The 19,165-nt window shown below is 41.5% G+C and overlaps 1 protein-coding gene and 1 non-coding gene across 5 annotated transcripts in view; one reads left to right on the top strand and one right to left on the bottom strand.

Moving 5' to 3' along the window:
• Positions 1-2,608: 2,608 nt before the first annotated feature.
• Positions 2,609-19,165, bottom strand: part of LOC131705253 (zinc finger protein ZFP2-like) — a 131,119-nt gene continuing 114,562 nt past the window's right edge. The window contains exons 1-4 of one of the 4 annotated variants that reach the window (XM_059007620.1): positions 15,254-15,378; positions 14,172-14,435; positions 12,145-12,646; positions 2,609-5,288 (exon numbers count right to left, since the gene is read on the bottom strand). In XM_059007620.1, the coding sequence (XP_058863603.1) occupies positions 3,925-5,288; positions 12,145-12,646; positions 14,172-14,393 (2,088 nt within the window). In that variant the 5' untranslated portion in view covers positions 14,394-14,435; positions 15,254-15,378 and the 3' untranslated portion in view covers positions 2,609-3,924. Of the gene's footprint in view, positions 5,289-12,144; positions 12,647-14,171; positions 14,436-14,964; positions 15,228-15,253; positions 15,379-19,165 lie in introns of those variants that run through there. The other 3 variants (XM_059007618.1, XM_059007619.1, XM_059007621.1) reach the window with 3 other exon arrangements.
• Positions 16,381-16,499, top strand: LOC117970034 (5S ribosomal RNA). Its single transcript, XR_004662729.1, has one exon. It is a non-coding gene; the product is annotated as a 5S ribosomal RNA (ribosomal RNA).

Here is a 19,165-nt window from a genome sequence, read left to right as displayed (position 1 = left end):
TCCCCACTAATTCAGTCTCATTCCAAATGAAAGAAAGCTGGTTTGTTCCACTCTTTCTCAAAACAACATGTCACTACAAGAGCCATGTGTTTCTCAGTGAGCTGGGATCGCCATGGCAATGGAGTGTGATCAGTCACTGTGTGCGCCCTTTCACAAACATCAAACAAAATCAATCAATAAAGAAATCAATACAGGAGTGTGACGGAAATATAATGAGTTCTGGTTGTAAATCTCCCTCTTGACCTGTGAGGATACAAAGTAGCGAAAGGGAAAGACTTTGGACAGGTTGTCCTGACAGTTCATTCCCTGGGTCGGGAAGTCAATCAGCCTGGAAAAAGACGAGACTCCAGTGCGAGAACGTACTGACCTGGAAGGTAAACGAGGTAGCAGCTGCAGGCAATAGAATCAGCTGCAATCATTTACCAAGGGGTCATGCATAACCGCATAAAAGGGGCTGGAGAATTGTAAATCTTTTCCTTCGTTTTTGGTTTTGAAATAGACCCGGAAGGACCCGTGCACTGTGTATTAAGAGTATTGTGAGTGTTTGTTTGTTTGTCTTGTCTATAATTGATACTTGTGTGTTTATAGACGGCTAACACGTTCTGGAGCTGTCACTAAGAGCCAGCACTGAACCCGGAACAGCACTGCACTATTTGTCACTCTTTAAACTGTATCACCCACCACAAGCACTACAGCACGCACCCAGGACTGGTGACCGTGGTTGTATATTGTGTGAGAGATACTGTGTTTATTGTTTAGGGCTGCAATCCCTGTTGCTGTTCTCCGTGTTTTACACATCGCTTATTATTTGGTCACCAGACCTGGATTATAACTAAAAATAAAACTTATATTTTTCCATACCGGATTACAAATCTCTGTCCGTTTATTCCTGCACTGCATCACCTCTGCACCTGTTCATAATCAGCAACCACTTTGCCACAAGGAGTTTGATACCTTTTCCCCTGGCTTGTTAAATATCATTCTGATTGAAATAATGAAAACGCACTCCTAGCAGCTCGCTTAAGGTACATCTTGAAAAGGCCTGTGAAGACAGTGAAGTAGATGTCCAATTTATAACAGTAAGAAGCAGTCAAAATGTGACCAATGAAAAGAAAAATGACAGGTCCGTTACTTCTACAGCAGCAGCAGCAGCACATGGGAAGGTATACCACTAGGGTTAGGGCACTACATACCCTTTAATTCTCAAGAGGATTGAAATGATGACACAAACAGAAATATTACTGTCAGTTTAGACAAACAGATCAGTTATATTAGACAGCAGTGATATACTGAGAGCTTTGACTGGGGGAAAAATAGAAGAAAACAGTCAAAGTGAACCCAACCCTATCAATCGCACTGGTGCTCACTCACGGCTCAGATCTCCTCTATCTGTGACAGCAGCAGCAGCAGGATTTGTATAAAGGAAGCTGCTTTGTATACCGGTGCCTGCCTCACTGCTCCAAACACTTTAAGACACACAGTATTGATGAGTCACTGCTCAGCCCTTTCAGAGTCACTGAAACACACAGTACAATGATGCCATTGCTTCTACTGCTGGGGACACGGGGGCTCTTTGCTCAAGGTGATAATTAAATAGTTATTTATAAATCTGAAAGCTTGACTTGAGTTCATTTTAAATAGAACTTTTCATTGAAGTAAATCTGTCTAGCCGCTTCTATACATTTCGTTTGTATTCTAACACAACACTATTTAATTTTACTCTTGCATTATTATTTTATAATAAATAAATTTTGTTCTGACTCCGTCTCCAGCAGCTCAGTCTGTTCTCCAGGACACATGGTCTCTATCCGCTGTACAGCCAGCAGCTTTGTTAGTACCAGCTCCATCCACTGGTACCTGCAGAAACCTGGAGAAGCTCCCAAACTCCTGATTTATTCTACTTCTAACCGTCACTCTGGGACTCCAGCTCCATTCAGTGGCAGTGGATCAGGGACACAGTTTACACTGAGCATCAGTGGAGTGCAGGCTGAAGATGCAGGAGATTATTACTGTCAGCAGGGCAATAGCTACCCATTCACACAGTGATACACGTCCGTACAAAAACCTCCCTCAGCTCTGCAGGAGCTGCTCTGGCTCATAGACAGTAACCACAGGGGCTGAGGCTGAGAACAGCTGCAGAGCTGCTACAGTCGGACTGCACAGAGCTGGGTTTGATTAGGCTGTGTCAGTGGTATAGCCTGGATTCAAACCAGCGCTCTCCAGGCTATAGGGCACATACTGCACTCCGGCACAGTGCCTTTGCTGAATGCTCCACTCGGGAGCCCCTGAATTTTATGATTTTTAGAAGATTATTTTTATTTTATTAAGTAAGCAATATTAATAAAATAATTTCAGTATGAATGTAAAATGTTGTTTAATGACAGTGATGACATTTGAATGTGTCCAACGTGAAAAGTCATTTAAAGAAAGACCAGGTCAATGATCTAGTCTTAGAGCCCACCATGGGGGACATTAGTGCTGCTATTACTTTACAATGTGAGGAAGTAAACAAGAATCTATTTGCTTTACTTCATTCTTTTTCTTGTTTTCATCATTTAAAAACCTGCATACAGAAGACATGTGTTCATACTCAGAAAAGTAGTCCAAAGAGTTTGATGATAAAAGCAGCATTTTAATGACAAAGAGCAATTAATTTGACCTCCGAGAGACACACAGCAGATATTAATAGTGACCACAAGAGGGAGCCAGAGCACCACTGCTGTCCATAATGTAACAACACAGTAATAAGACTATTGAAGTAGGCAGTAGCAGTGAGCTCCCCAGTCAGCCCAGTTCTCCCATTGTTAACACAAGGCTCCTCACACCCAGTCATCTAAACACTACAGTGTGGTCTGTGTCTGGAGGAGGGAGCTGCTCACAGTGATGCATGCAGGGAAACACTGACTCTAATATCTCAACATCTGCAACTTCCACCCCTGACACTTCTAGTATATTTGTTGTCTTACATTTGATTTCTATAATAACCCAGACTGACGCAGATAGTCAAAGTAAACAGCTTTTATTTCTCTAATCAAATACAGCTCATCGCTTAGCTTGTGCCCTGCTTGTTGTGTTATCTGGTTTTACACTTTGAATTTGCACAGGGTGGGGCTAGCAGCAACACACAGTCTAAAAGCGCATCTACATTTACTCTATTACAGCTGCCTTGTGCCATTCTATGCAAAATAATTAACAATAGCAGTTTGTTTCCTCCTTCAAAGGGTTTACCAGGAGAGCTGCTCTATGATACAGCTGTAGCTCATAGCAATCGATGGAGCTGAATTCAGCATTCCTGGACTTCCAATAAAAGCATTTACACTGTGTCCTAAATTTGCATTGCGCATTTTACTTTGTAGTTTGGACATATCATTTTTTAATAGCTCTATTTATGTAAAAAAAAACAGTGTTGAACATGAGCACTCAGATTCTGATCCAATCAGAAATGATCTCTTTCGTATTACAATGCGAGTGTGTCTCAGTCACTTCAAGTCATACAAAGAGCACTTCAAGTGGAGCGAAGCAATTAAAAAAAAAAAAGGCGCCAAGTTAGAAGCAAGAATTGTGTGAATCTTGGGCCCCAGCACCTTTCCAAGTGTGCCTATGTGCTTGACAAGATTGGCCTAACTGCTTCTCCTAACTTGGATTTTTGCATTTGAGATCACCCCTTCAAACAGCTGTTTGTCTAACTTGTTTTTTTACATTGACAATGTTTTTGTCATGGGATATATTTAATATAGGGAGGTAATTGCTCCATAGTGGTTGGCTTTGTGCTAAGGGCGAGGTCGTTACACTTGTAATTTCCATTTAAGGATTTTTTCTGACTGTCTCCTCGGCTTGGGCAGCCACACTATTCAGCAGCACACTGCTGTGCTGAAATGCCAGGAAGCAAAATGGATAAAAGTTATTTTTATGCAGGAACATTATTTACATTTTCTTTTTTTTCTCTCCTGTGTGAATTTGCTGGTGTGTAACAAGGGATCTTGACTTACTGAAAGTCTTCCCACAATCAGAGCAGCGGTACGGTTTCTCTCCTGTGTGAACGCGCCGGTGTGAAACAAGGTGTCCCGACCGTCTGAAAGTCTTTCCACAGTCAGAGCAGCGGTACGGTTTCTCTCCTGTGTGAATACGCTGGTGTGCAGCAAAGGTTGCTGAGTGACTGAAACTCTTCCCACAGTGAGAGCAGCGATACGGTTTCTCTCCTGTGTGAATGCGCCGGTGTGAAACAAGGGATCCTGAGTGACTGAAACTTTTCCCACAGTGAGAGCAGTGATACGGTTTCTCTCCTGAGTGAATTCGCTGGTGTGAAACAAGGTTTGCCAACGAACTGAAACTCTTCCCACAGTCAGAGCAATGAAACGGTTTTTCTCCTGTGTGAACCCGCTGATGTTTTCCAAGTTGTCCTGACTGACTGAAACTTTTACCACAGTCGGAGCAGTGATATGGCTTTACTCCTGTGTGAATTCTCTGGTGTTTTACAAGGTCTGCTGAATCCCGGAAACTCTTCCCACAGTCAGAGCAGTAATATGGTTTCTCTCCTGTGTGAATTCGCTGGTGTGTTACAAGTTGTCCTGATCGACTGAAACTCTTCCCACAGTCAGTGCAGTGATATGGTCTCTCTCCAGTGTGTATTCGCTGATGTATTAATAGGTGTTCTGACCGACTGAAACTCTTCCCACAGTCAGAACAGTGATATGGTTTCTCTCCTTTGTGAGTCCGCTTATGCAATTCAAAATTTCCTGACCGACTGAAACTCTTCCCACAGTGAGAACAGCGATAAGGTTTCTCTCCTGTGTGAATTCGCTGGTGTTTTGAAAGGTCTCCTGAGTTCCTGAAACTCTTTCCACAGTCAGAGCAGCAATGCGGTTTCTCTCCTGTGTGAATTCGCTGGTGTGCTGTACGGTGTCCTGATGAGTTGAACCTCTTTCCACAGTCAGAGCAGCGATAGGGTTTCTCCCCTGTGTGAATTCGCTGGTGTATCACAAGGTCTCCTGAGCTCCTGAAACTCTTTCCACAGTCAGAGCAGCAATGCGGTTTCTCTCCTGTGTGAATTCGCTGGTGTGCTGTACGGTGTCCTGATGACTTGAACCTCTTTCCACAGTCAGAGCAGCGATAGGGTTTCTCTCCTGTGTGTATTCGCTGGTGTATCACAAGGTTTCCTGAGAGACTAAAACTCTTTCCACAGTCAGAGCAGCGATACGGTTTATCTCCTCTGGTATTTTTTAATTTCTCTCCTCTCAGTATTTTTAAATTCCTTAACTGGGTCCTTGCTTGAACTGCTGGACTGGAACCTGGAAAAAACAAACAGGAGAGAAAAATCAGAGACTGTTTTAAGTAAGATATGATTTCATCCATCTGAACGCATGAAGGAACCTTCTAACTTCTCTTTAACTGAACTTTAGAGGACAACTAAGGATGAGCGAGTATACGTTTAATTTATTCATCACAGGAATAGTAACCTACTATACTGTTTTTTCTGGTGTTGTTGATTATTGTTTATTAATTGTCAAAAAGGGTCGCAATGGGTACCTATCTGTTATTAATACTAGCCCGATCAGCTAGATTAGGTCAGGGAGATTGTAGGAGGTAACAGAGCTGTACATTTCTAAGAGGAATCTGTGCACTCTGATTCTGGGGCCCTGTGGCGATCTCGGAAGGTTTGATCAGGAGAGAGTCAGCCTAGAACTTATAAGGGGGGGGGGGGTTAGCTCGGTCAGGGTGTTCTTGGCTCACCGCGCACCAGCGACCCCTGTAGTCTGGCCGGGCGCCTGCGGGCTTGCCTGTAAGCTGCCCGAGAGCTGCGTTGTCCTCCGACGCTGTAGCTCTTGGGTGGCTGCATGGTGAGTCTGCAGTGTGAAAAAAGCGGTTCGCTTGACGGCACACGCTTCGGAGGACAGCGTGTGTTTATCTTCGCCCTCCCGAGTCAGCGCAGGGGTGGTAGCGGTGAGCCGAGCATAATAAAATAATTGGCCATTCCAAATAGGGAGAAAATAATAAATTATTGGCAACGACTAAATTTATAAAAAAAAAAAAAAAAAAAAAGTTTGCCTATGTTGAGAGTAATTGAACAGGCAAATGGGAAAGGCTCACCTAGGTTGCAAGAGAACCCAGAAAGTCATTTGTTAGATTGGGTTGCAGGAGAAACCAGAGAGCAGTTGAATGCACAATAAGCTTGTCAAGGTTACAGGAGTTTTCTGGGAGTAATTGTGTGTACGATAACCTTGTTTGTTGATTGTAAATGAGAGAGTAATTGGAAATAAACTCATTGATTATATGTTGATTCACAAATCTGCTGTATAAAAATAGAATAAATGAATAAGGGTGATTGAATATTAACTCCAATATATCGGAGGACAAACCCGCAGATTAGCAATAAAGATCATTTTAAATCTGTGTATTAGAAATAAATGAATAAGAGTGATTGAATATTAAGTCTAGTATATTGGCAGGGGGGGGGGGTAAGCCTGCCGATTCGGAATAAAGTCATATTCCCCAATAGATGTCATATTAACCCTGTAGACCCCAGATTAAATACAGAACCCTCCTGTAGATTCCTGAGAATTTTGACCAACAGTGGCGATTCCACCTAAGTTTGATTCAAATAAACATAACTAAAAAAAAACAAGTAAAATGTATAATTACAGGTTTTATTAATTCTAAACAGGACAAATTATTCTTTGAAACAACACCAGCCTTGACAGTTTGTGCAAAGCAGACAGCAGAGTGAAGAGATGGGGAAGACGAAGGGGCTTCCGGGTCGCGCCACTGAACAGAAAGGAGACAAGAAGGAAGGAGGGGCTTCTGTTCCATTAGCCAGTAAAATGAGAAGAGGCGAAAAAGAAGGCGGGGCTTCTAGTCCGGCAGCCAGTAAGAAGGCAGCTGCCATCCTGTTGGTCAGGAAAGAAGGAGCTCTCAGCCTAGCAGTCTAAAGGGGAGGAGCTACCGCCAGCCCAGTTACCAGAGAAGGAGGCGGAGCTCTCAGCCCAGCATTCTCAGGGGGAGGAGCTACCGCCAGCCCAGTTACCAGAGAAGGAGGCGGAGCTCTCAGCCCAGCATTCTCAGGGGGAGGAGCTACCACCAGCCCAGGAAGGGGGAATGGCAGTCGTGTCAACCAGAGGGGGCGGAGCTATGGTTCCCACAGGGAGAGAAAATGAGCCTGTCGGAGCGTCTGGAGCCGACAGCACCCCTGCCTGAGTGGCCGTTGGCCCCAGCAGCAGCAGAGGTGTGGCTGTTGCCACCACTAGCAGCAGTGTGGACACTGCTACCACCACCGCCAGAGGGGGCATTGCCACCGCCAGGAGTGTGGAGGTTGCCACAACCACCAGAGGGGGCGTTGCTGACCCTATGCCCTGCACCGCAGCCAGATGGGTTAGTGCTGCTACATGGGGACATCGGTCTTAAGGGAAAATGTGGGGGTTAAACGGGCGCCTCCTAACAGAAGCCCAGGGGGCAACAATAGGATAAAGTTAGAGACAGCGGGCAGCAGACGGCAGGGTGTCCAGGTTAGAAAAGGCAGCCATGTCCGTCTGGTATTTGACAGGTGTCAGGGTCGGGGTCGGCTGGACTCTAACTTTCCCACCCCCCCGCCCAGAGGTTAAACGTTATTAGGAGGGAAGGAAGGAATGTATGTGAATTGCTTTTGAAAAAAAGTACCAGAAAACTCTGACTATTCAACAAGGTCGCTGTAAGAGATGGCCGTCTCTTTTAAAGAAGAACATAACATTAAGTTTCATATTGCACACACTATAGCTTCTAGAGGGAGAGTGAATTAGAGGACTGGGAATGTTAATCAAATCTCTTAACTGTTTCATCGATTTTTACCTACATAATTGGGTACAATATGGTTTCGACAAACAAACCTACAATAAATTGAACTGTGTTTGGGATCTCAAGCTGTGTTGTACGGACTGTGTGAGAATGGAGAGAAAGAGATGTCCAGCTGCATTCTGGGACAACAGGCTCTCACCACACAAACACACACACACACACACACACTCATTTGAATGCCCACTTTTGAAATAATATACTTTGAATACTTAGAAGTGATTAGGAAGAAAATAACATGAATTTGGTGATTGATTTTGCATAGAATTAATTAACACATAAAGCATTTTGTTGTAAGAATCATTTAAATTGTTTATTTCTTACTTTTGATAAACACTGAAAGACCTTGGCTGTTAACTCAATCTGGTAGTTATGGACATGTTCATTAAATTACATTGAAGTTTTACCCCAATTAGCCATATTTGATAAATTACTGTGGATGGTCTTTAGGAGCAGGTCCATTACGATGTTTATCTACCAGTTCCATTGAGAAAGATCCATGAGAATAAATGCAATTCATATTACAAAAATTAAAAGTAATCTGAACATTTTAAAAGTAAGACACATTGACACTGTAATAAGAAAACAAGTTTTGCTTTAACCATTAACTAATTAATGGCTTGTAGACTGAGATTATGGAAAAGCTAATGATTGAAAACTTTTTACAAAAGGGGCCTTGGGCAGCAAATTGGACGGGACCACGTGAAATTATAGACACATGTGGCGAGGGGAATATGATGGTTTGTAAAAACAAGGAAACAGCCGACATATAAATGGTTTCATGTGGATTAGTGCAAATTGTTTAAAGGCTGATATTGTCTAGAATACATTCTAAATTAAAGACTTAGACCTATATTTCAATGGGGAGGTTGGGGCAAAAGGCATGCAATATACATTTAGGGTTTTCAAATATTAACAAAGAATAAATCCTTCACTTGATTTTTCATTTCAGAAGCTGCTGTTCTGTGTGCATTAGTGAGCCTGGTAGCAGTCACCGAAATACACCCTTGGCCTCAATGAGATATCAACAAGCTGATTACTGCTTTGCTATGAACTAAGATCTAGTGGAAGCAGTGATTAACAAACGAGGAGAACTCCACAGTGATGTTAATAGAGGGGAAGCGAGAACCCGCAATTGATACAGGCAGTACCTCCAGAACAAAACACTGATGAACAAAAACGCATAACACCTGCTGCTTTGCCAAAGATTGGAGATGTCAAATCCCTAAAGAAAGAGGAACATGGAGGCTGGGTAATGACTTCATTCAAAGATTGGAGATGTCTAATCCCTAAAGAAAGACGAACATGGAGGCTGGGTAACGACTTCATTCAAAGATTGGAGATGTCAAATCCCTAAAGAAAGACGAACATGGAGGCTGGGTAACGACTTCATTCAATATCCATTGCTGTGGAAAAATTCCTAATGCGGGGGGGGGGGATCGGACATTCCCTTTAAGGAGTTGCGAATTCATCCCTTCAATGCAAAACACACTGGAACTTACTGGTTGCAATATACCAGACAATAAACTTGGACCACTCTCAGTGTGTTTCAGCTTTCATTTCTGAAACAAAAACCCATTATTATTGCCACGACCAAAGCCACTGATAGCACACAGTCCACAGACTACTCCAGGATCCGCAAACAGACTTGTGTTTACTCGTTTCGAAAAGACTACTGTTGAAAATGTTCAAATAATCAATGCTGACTGTGCTTATTAATGTTGATAGTTGGAAAAATATGCTAGAAATGTATTGTTTAAACGGCATTAGGTCTAACTCGAAAGTTATCCAGGGTGCCGTTTCCCAAAAGTAACTCGACCATCATAACAGCAACGTGTCAAATCTGATGTGTTTCCCAAACACTGTCGTTAGTCAAGGAGCTCATGAATAGCATTGTGGGTTCACGAGTGGTCTGGGATAATTGAGATGAGACTTTGTGAACACACAAGGGCTGCGGAGCACCACTTGAAGTGTGTGTGTTGAGGGCATCAAACATATACATTCTGGTTTAAGTTTAATAATTCTTGCTTTGAACAGTATATCGCGTTGCTTTGTGTTGAATTTATTGCATTATAACAAATAAAAAGGGTAATTTTATTAAGAATAAAAAAAGACCAGTATTTAATTGTATCGTTTTGAAGCCAGGTTACCTTCAATTGCAATGCGTAAAATAAAGACGCATTATATGAGGGCAGAAGTACAAAGTTTAGTAATACAAAGTGTACATAAGATCATGATTTAAATGGAAATTGAAATAATATGTGGAAGATGCTGTTATCACAATACATAATGGTTACTCCCCGTGACCCTATAAAGGATTAAGCGGTTATGGAAATGGTTACTTGGATATACTGAACGGAGACATCACCACCAGGAGCCATAAGAAAAAAAAAAAAACTATTATTATCATTGCGCTGTAAGCCTAACCTACCTGCATTCTATATCTGGGATGGATTTAACTTATTATTACCAGTATTAGGCCTATTATTATTTCATTACTTATCTTTATTAATAGATAACATTGATCTATATTTATAAACAAAAGTGCTAGTAGTTTATATCTTTAATTTACTTATTTGTATAACTAGAGCTTGTTTTTACTGTACCGTCAGTTCAGGAGAGTTCAGTTAAGAAGAGAAAGATTGAGTTTGGCACGGTTGTTTTGTATCCCTTTTCACTGTAATAAACCCTCCATGCTTGATTCAAGTGGCCTGTTCGCATTTATATAACCCATGCCTGGTTGGCTAATCTTATTAAACCCTTACAATATTACAGTATATTAACAATACAAATTTGTATCTCTGCTTGTTCATTTTCCAAAGTTTCCTCGTCTATATAATCGCCAGGTCTCATAATCGGCGGTCTCCAATAGGCGCTGGTCTGCTCGTGAGTTTTGTAAATAAATGCCTGGCCGTTCAATAGAAGTTTCACGGAATGTGTTAATGTCCATTTAACTGCTGTTAAATACTTTTGTACATGTCCGGCTACAGAGATTAGCACTGTCTCTCAGAGCCGGCCTTAGGGCAAGGCAAGCAAGGGGACCGCCTAGGAGGGCCCCACCCCCAAATTGTGTATATGACGTCTTGAAATGAATCCCGATTCAGACTCTTCACAATAATCACCTCCAAAATATATTGATTTCTGCTGACCAATTTACTGTATGCACAGACTGACAAAGTGGATGTATTTCCTCATGTGTGTACTTGTTCTGCCATAACGCCATAACGGTCCTTTTGTTGAAGGATGGGTCCTGATCATGACATGCTTTTATTAATTAGTAAAAAATATATATATATTTTTTAAAAACTCAAGCAAAAAAGTAAACCTACAAAAAGGACCCTTCACTACAGCATTCACACAGCGATATTACAGGCTCAGCTGCAATTTGGCAGCATACCTCCATTTACATAGAAGGCAGATCATGCAGTGTTAAAACATGCTGCCGGTGTGTCACACTTCAAAAGAATATACTGTATGTTGCACACATTAAATAGGGATTCGTTTTTTTAAAAACAAAAACATTCTATTCTTTAAATCTGCAAGAGCACAAAACATAAAGTCTACCGGTAACTCACATTTCAGTATGTTGCTTAGACAAGTTAAACTGACAGTTTGTTTCAAACTTTTTGTGCCATGTAATGATACACAAAACAGTAGGCTACAGTATTTTAATTAAAGAATAAACCATTTTAGCCAGAACTCTCTAACTTATTCTAATAAATTAAACTTTGTTTTATAATATACAGCAGAAATGCTGTTAACATATGGTATTTTTAACAGTATTTGTGTTTTTATCATTTATATTCTGAGGTGAAATTAAATATTTAAGCTATTTATTACCCAACCTGTGACATAAAATATACAATATAGTAGCCTACGCTGGTCAGACAGTTGGTTTCGAACTTCAGCCCCCTGTCATCAGCTGCAGATGTGAGCAGGACCAGATTTCAGAACACGAAAAAATAAGGGGAGTTTTAGGACTGTACCAGTAACATCTATTACATACATTATAGGGTGTTACATACTGTCCTATATAAAATGTGGTGTCTGTTCACAGTGAGAAAAATCTGCTTCACACCGGCACTGTGCCGCCACTGAACCACCTTGAGAGTGTCGCTGCATTTACCAGCATGTCCCATTGACACTGAAAGTGATTCCGCATCAGTGCCGCCACAGACACAGTGATTTGCTTCAGTGTAGACAAGTATGCAAAATGAACCTGGATGCTAATGTTGAGCCCTGCTATCTGTTCTCAGCCCCTCAGTCACACTGTGGCCATCACTCAATGTAGAATGACAATGTCACAGCTAGTCAGTCACTCACCTGTTGGACTGCACTCTGAATGTGAGCTCCTGTCTTCCTGTCCACCTCCTTGCGTGCTGTTGGGAGAGCCTTCCTCTCCAGAGCCTTGCTTTCTCACATAGATTCTCTCCAGCACCACGCTACACTCCCGCAGGTGTACCGGACCCAGCTCAGTGGGGGCTGCTTTCAAGTCTTCGGATTCTTCCTTCCCTGGTTTCAAGAGTACCTCCTCTTTCAGGGGCTCCAGTTTAATATGCACCATTTCCAGCACCTCTTCTTTCATAGGAACTGGTTCTTCTGTCTGGGAGATCTCCAGTTCGTTGTGCTCAGCTTTAATTCCAGACACCACTGGCTTGATGCTGTCACAGGGCGTCTCACAGAGCTCCTGTTTAATGGGGAGGGAAGCCAGTCCAGTGAACTCCAGTCTAATAGGGACCAGTTCAAGTTTAAGGAGCTCCTCTTTAATCGGGACAGATTCCATCTTCACATTGTCCAAGGCATCAAACGTGGTTCTGCTTGGTAGCTGTCAGAAAAAAAAGAAAAAAAGATTAAGGGCTGGTTTCACATCACAGACCCTGATTAGCACTGATGCTGAGGCATGTCTACACTGAAGCAAATCACCGTGTCTGTGGCGGCACTGATGCGGAATCACTTTCAGTGTCAATGGGAAATGCTGGTAAAATGCAGACACTTTATTCTGTCACTGACCCGTCTCTCGAGGTGGTTTAGTGGCGGCACAGTACCGGTTCTGAAGCAGATGTTTCTCAGTGTAAACTGCAATGCCACAACAGACACTGCATTTTACACAGAACAGTATGTAACACCCTATTATATTTGTAATGGACGTTAATGGTACAGTCCTAAAAAAAACATTTTTTTGTGTTTTGAAATAGGGTTCAACCCATCTGCAGCAGGGAGCCGAAGTTCAAAACAAACAAACTGCAGTGTACAAAAATGAGGGTCGATAGAATAAAAGAAGTCATTGTTAAATTACTAAATGATGCTTTAATCATGTCAGACTTTGTGTAGATCAACTTATTTAAAAATGGATTGATTTGATCGATTGCTCAAAGTAGGTGTTAATCCCCAGGGATCCTAGAAATCTGTTTATAACAGAATACTGTGGAAAAATGCGCAATTTGCATTTTAGCAGAGAATTTGTATTTTTTACATTTTGTGAAGAATGCAAAGAACATCTATGAACCCCACCAACCGAATGAGTTGTAAATGTTTTAATGTAAGCACCAGTGACACTTCTGCAATGTGCACATCATCACCCTGTTGTGTTTGATCAACCGCTACACCTACACTCTACAAGAAGCCTGGGAAAGTACTGGATGCACTTCATTCATCCCGTGGGGATAAAATAAAATAAGGGTTTTGGAGGTTGCCTGTGCTTTGAAGTTTCGGTTAGGATTGTTAGGATTATGGTGAATTATAAAAAAAAAAATTCATGTGATGAACGAATAGCAACTGCCCACCAGCATCGAGTATGTGAGACCTCAGCCCCCCTCGGGCAAAGTCAGCATTTTGAAAGAGGGCTCAACCCCCCTGTGTTTTGAGACATGTCAGGGCATCTCTGCTGATCACAAATGAAAAGAAAAATGGTTTCACATTACTAGCGTGAAATACATTGAAAGCACTTAGATCAAAATACCTATACAGTTTGTATACACAGCAATGCAGTCGAATACGTTTGCCTAGAGATTTATTGGTAGAGAACTTCTGACAGATATATCTTATAGTCAGTCTGACATACATAACCAACCCATAAATAATTCTTTAAAAAAGAAAATCTTATAACTGCTGTGACTACATTTTCACCATTCTGGTTGTGGTCACGTTCATGGGTTCTTTGTTAAAGATCACTTAACTCTGTTATTTTACGGTCAAAACTACAGATATATATCTATAGATAGATCTAGAGCTACAATCAGCGGAGTTCAAGTGAGATTTCGGTCCATCATCTTGGGTGATGATAAGAACACGAGAGAGTACACATAGTTCTATATATGTCTCTGGAGGGGTTCCAGTTTAGTAATACACACCATTCCCAGCACCTCTTCATTCACAGGAAGGGGTTCTTCTGTCTGGGAGATCTCCAATTCATTGCGCTCAGCTTTAATCCCAGACACCTCCGACTTGATGCTGTCAGATGGCATCTCACAGAGCTTCTGTTTAATGGGGAGGGAAGACAGTCCAGAGAACTCCAGTCTAATGGGGACCAGTTCAAGTTTAGGGAGCTCCTCTTTAATCGGGACTGATGCCATCTTTAAACTGTCCACAGGATCAAATGGGGTTCTGCTCGGTAGCTGCCAAAAATAAAAAAAAGAAAGATTATAAGTCCTGTCAAAGAGGTTTAAGTGGGGGCTCCTGACAGGCACACCCAGTCAAAGCGCTCGCCCGAGTGCAGTGGATTTGTATTTCACTTTCAGACACCAGAATTTAAGGTGGACTTAAAAATACCGGAATTATTCTTATCTGACTCTTAAGGTGGATTTCACTTTTAAATCGCCACAAAACATGAAGATGTTTAATTTAAATTACTGATTGCTCGTGCGTCTATTCAAAAACACTCCTGCAAATTCGGCGAGTTTTCGGTTTAACACTGAAGCAGAAATCGTGTTAAACATTGACATACACACATACATATATATAGATATATATATATTTTTAAACATGGATTACATTGTCAACGTGTAGTTTATATTAACGTGATAATGTTTCAAAAAATGCGGAAACATTTGACTACATGATGTATTCACACACAAACAGGAAACAGGCTGCTCTCGTACAAGCAGTGTTATAGATTGGGGAGTTTCCACAAACGATTAGACTCACACTGTGTATTACTTCTAAATGAACACACTTTATTGAAAATCACACATCCGGTACCACGAACTCAGCTCTTCCCAGAATCCCGCTCTCCAACATCTTCCTACCAGACCCCATCTCCCTGTAACAAAGGTTCCCACCGAGTAAGCGCTACAATTCATTGAATCACCAGACTGGTACATTTGCTTAGTTGCAGGTTAGTAATATTACGAAAGCACACAATTACTTTAATTGCTTGTTCTTATATCACTGACCAATATAAATCCAGGATTTTATGAAATGGTTAACAACTCACCCGCTACTAATCTTCAAAACTCAAACCCGCCGCAATACTTGCTCTTTAAAATGATGCGTCCGGTTCAGTTGAGTTTTTGGAAACCAAGCTTGTTCTGGGGGCAGAACGAATGCTTTGCTTCTGATTGGTTACTTGCGAGTCTAAAATGTTTAATGGAACATTTGATTGGCCAGATTATGTGACAGAAAGCTGGTGGGGAAAGACCGGGAAAAATTTAGGTGTGTCTGACTTTGCGGTTAGAACTACCCACTGAAATGCATAGAATTATATAAAATATTGTATAGAAGAGAAGAGGCTGTATCGAACTACCGATATTTAATATTTAATATATATATATTTTTAATTTTGCAAGATTCGTACATATACAATATTTTAATACTAGTGTTTCCAAAGATGGTTTAGTCAAGTTTTTCATGGCAATGCAGTGTTGGTGATACAGAATGAGACTTGAGTTTAAAATATGTCTGCCTTGAGCAAGTGCAGGTCTGTGTCCCTCCTGGACGAATCATCTGTCGAGCATAAACAAATGACCACTAAACCTACTGCTGCCCCTCGTCAGCGGAGTCCAATGACACATCTAGCCCTTTACCATTCATTACACAATACAACTGAGATGGGCTGTTCTAATAACGGTGTGTGGATTTGTGGGGGGTCGTCAGAAGGCAGGGTCAGGACACAAGGAATGATTTAGATTTATCTGAATTTGAGCTTATTTCTGTTTCTTTACGTGTTTATTTTCCCTTCCGTATAAAGTTTGCTTTTCAGGGTGTGTGTGTGTGTGTGGTTTTATGGCCGTGTATATGCGTTTCTTATTTTTTATTTGTTCTTACCCCGTGGTCAGTTTTGGTGTCGTTTAAATTTGGTATTTAGGCTACTGAAAGAACAATACAGACGAGAATCTTGCATGAAGTTTGTCCGACCACCCGCAATTATCGAAATAAATAAAGTAATCTGTAAATATTGGAATGAATAAATAAATACGTATGGGAATAAATACATTTATGTCGATATTTATGTATTCATTCATTCATTCATTCATTCATTCATTTTAAGCAATGCTTTTTTTCTCGTGTAGCAGTATTCCGGTATTAGTTACTATGAAACATACTAAACCACCACAGCTTTCCGCTTACGGCCATACCACCTTGAGAACGCCCGATCTCGTCTGATCTCGGAAGCTAAGCAAGGTCGGGCCTGGTTAGTACTTGGATGGGAGACCGCCTGGGAATACCAGGTGCTGTAAGCTTTTCTACCTACAGCTTGAAAGGGGGCGCTGTTTCCCCACATATTTCGAATAATATTCTCACACTTGCTCCAACTAGAAAAACATTTTACATTTTATTTTAACATTTAACATGAAACTTTTAATATAAGTAAATGATATGAACTCAATCCATCCTGCCCTTTTCCCATGTGTGTGTGTGTGTTTGAGTTTGTTAAAACATAAAAAATTACATTATTTTTCAGTTTGATAAATAGACATTGTTGTGGAATTACGTGATTTCAAAGACATTGAGATTCAATGTATTATCAGTATATCAGCCTATATATGTACAGTAAAATGGTACATGCATATTTAAATATGCTTTTCTATTTTCTAGCTGCCATGAAAACTTACTGGTGTTTCTTAAAAAGAAAAAGCAACAAATCCAACATTTGGAACAGATGGCATCTTGAGGAGAGAAGAAGAAAGTCAATAAGAAATGTAAGTGGTTTTACTATACGGTTGCAATTAAGGACAAATATTTTAACACATTGAAATGGTCTTTGTTTTTGTTAACTTTTTCTTAACTCAAATTTTGAAAGATAAAAGTCAAACAATGAGGTAAAATATTACGAATTAACAAATTGTCTTACGAATTGTATAATTGTTGATGTAGACCTGACTTGGAATCTTGAAAGTTTTGCTGGATGTATCAGACACTACTTCAAATATTCCACATTGTATTGGACAGGATTAAGCAATAGAAAAATGTCAGATGCATTGAGAGGTGTCATTCAATAGCTGAAATGCTTTGTAAAAGAAAATGCCAAAATGAAATTTGTTTATTGCTAATTTTTCCAGAAACTACAACATCGTCTCCAAGTCCTGCCAACAGCTGAGAACAGTAGTTAAGCCCAGGCGATGGGCATCACCAACATTTAAAGAGGTGAAGAAACGCCTTGACTTACAATCCAGGCCGAGAAGCCCACAGGCAAAACCCCCCAAAAATGGGGTCATACTTAATTAGAGAGCATCCTGAATTTGAATCAGCCTGGATTACTCGGGAGAACTGAGCAGTATTCAATCAAATATGTCATGATAACAAAAAACTCAAAGTCCCATAAGCAAGTTGATAACCCCTCAGCTCCAAGCTAGTGCCACTGGAAGCAAACCCTGTCACTTGTTTCTCTAGGTCTAACTCCGGACAATGCACAATTGAAGAAACATGGCAGTTTGATTACAACATAATTTCTCATTTTTTGTTGACCCTTGCAAGGTCATAGGTCGAAGGAGAAATTAAAAAAAAAATAACAACCATAGTTTCTGCACTCAGCATGTCAGAAAAACCCAGGTGATTTTTTCTAGTAAAATCTGCAGTGGTTGACTTGGTATGGAATGCCCCATATATTAACATGGTGTGCACCTCAAATAGATGGAAGATTGGGTTCTTTAGTCTACTTTTTCTAACTTGGATTATAACTTATAATAATAAAAATGATGTTATCTCAATTTCAGACACATTTTTAAATGAGGAACTCAGAAGTCCCTGAATGAATTTTTATTTTTTATTCAGGATCAGCACATCAGCGTTATTGAAGGCAGTTTATTCTTCATTGTCTTGCCTCCTGTGTCATCCTTGTTACCCACCTGGTCTCCTTCATTCCTTATGTGTGCAGCAGCTCCCTGGCACACATGTCTCAACACTTATGGGCCAGTTCATTCTGAACAGGCAGATTTCTAATGCCCCTCCTAGAGAGCAGGAAAGCACTGAGAGGCTAAACATAAAACTACAGGAAGGATAATCTAACTGTACTGTGAGTCACCCAACCCTATCAAGTCCCACCTGTGTTCACAGCTCAGATCTCATAGAACTGTCTGTGACACTTATTGAAACAGAAGTGCATCGCTTAGAACACATATACAAATAGAACTAATCCACCCTTCTATTAAACTGTGAACTTAGTGTTTGATTGAATCCCTCTCCGGAAACAGGCATCAGTGCCCTGCCAAGCTGCACACACTGCCATCACTCACACTGACCACAAGAGGGAGCCAGAGCACTACTGCTGCCCCATACTGTAACACAGTAATAAAACAATTGAAATAGGCAGCAGTGAGCTCCCAAGTCAGTCCAGTTCTTCCATTGTTAACACAAGGCTCCTCACACCCAGTAATCTAAACACTCCAGTGTGGTCTGTGTCTGGAGGAAGGAGCTGCTCACCGTGGTGTAGTTTACATGTATGTGTCACGGGTAGGGTGTCCACTGTAACCTGTATGATACCAAGAGATTGTGTTGACTACGCCACCTTGGGTTTCGGAAGGACAAGGACCTTCGTGGCCGAGAGGAAATAGAATTTGCCCCACGCGGCTTGGCAATTTTGAGTGAGTATTTAGGGCGCTGGCCTAAATCTTCTATGACGCTGGTTTGTGGACTGACCACGACCTGCGTTCCCTCTGCCTGCCGGTCGGGCTCGGTTACCTGCTGGTGTGCCCTGAGGGCGATGCCTTAGGTCACCCAGTGGAGCTGTGGAGACTGGGACTGTTCGTGTGACAGTCCGAGTCTGTGGAGCTCGTCAGCGGCTCAACCTACCCCATGCAGAGGCACAGGGAGGGAGCAATGCGGCCACCTGACTGGATGCCTCGTGTTCCTGGTGGGATCTTTGCAAAATCTCCTCCACTGACGTATGACCTGGGGATATGGGCGCGTC

This window comes from Acipenser ruthenus, chromosome 35 (assembly GCF_902713425.1).
Source record: "Acipenser ruthenus chromosome 35, fAciRut3.2 maternal haplotype, whole genome shotgun sequence".
Taxonomy (NCBI): domain Eukaryota; kingdom Metazoa; phylum Chordata; class Actinopteri; order Acipenseriformes; family Acipenseridae; genus Acipenser; species Acipenser ruthenus.
The sequence above is the reverse complement of the archived record's forward strand: the minus strand, read 5'-3'. Positions and strand labels throughout refer to the sequence as shown.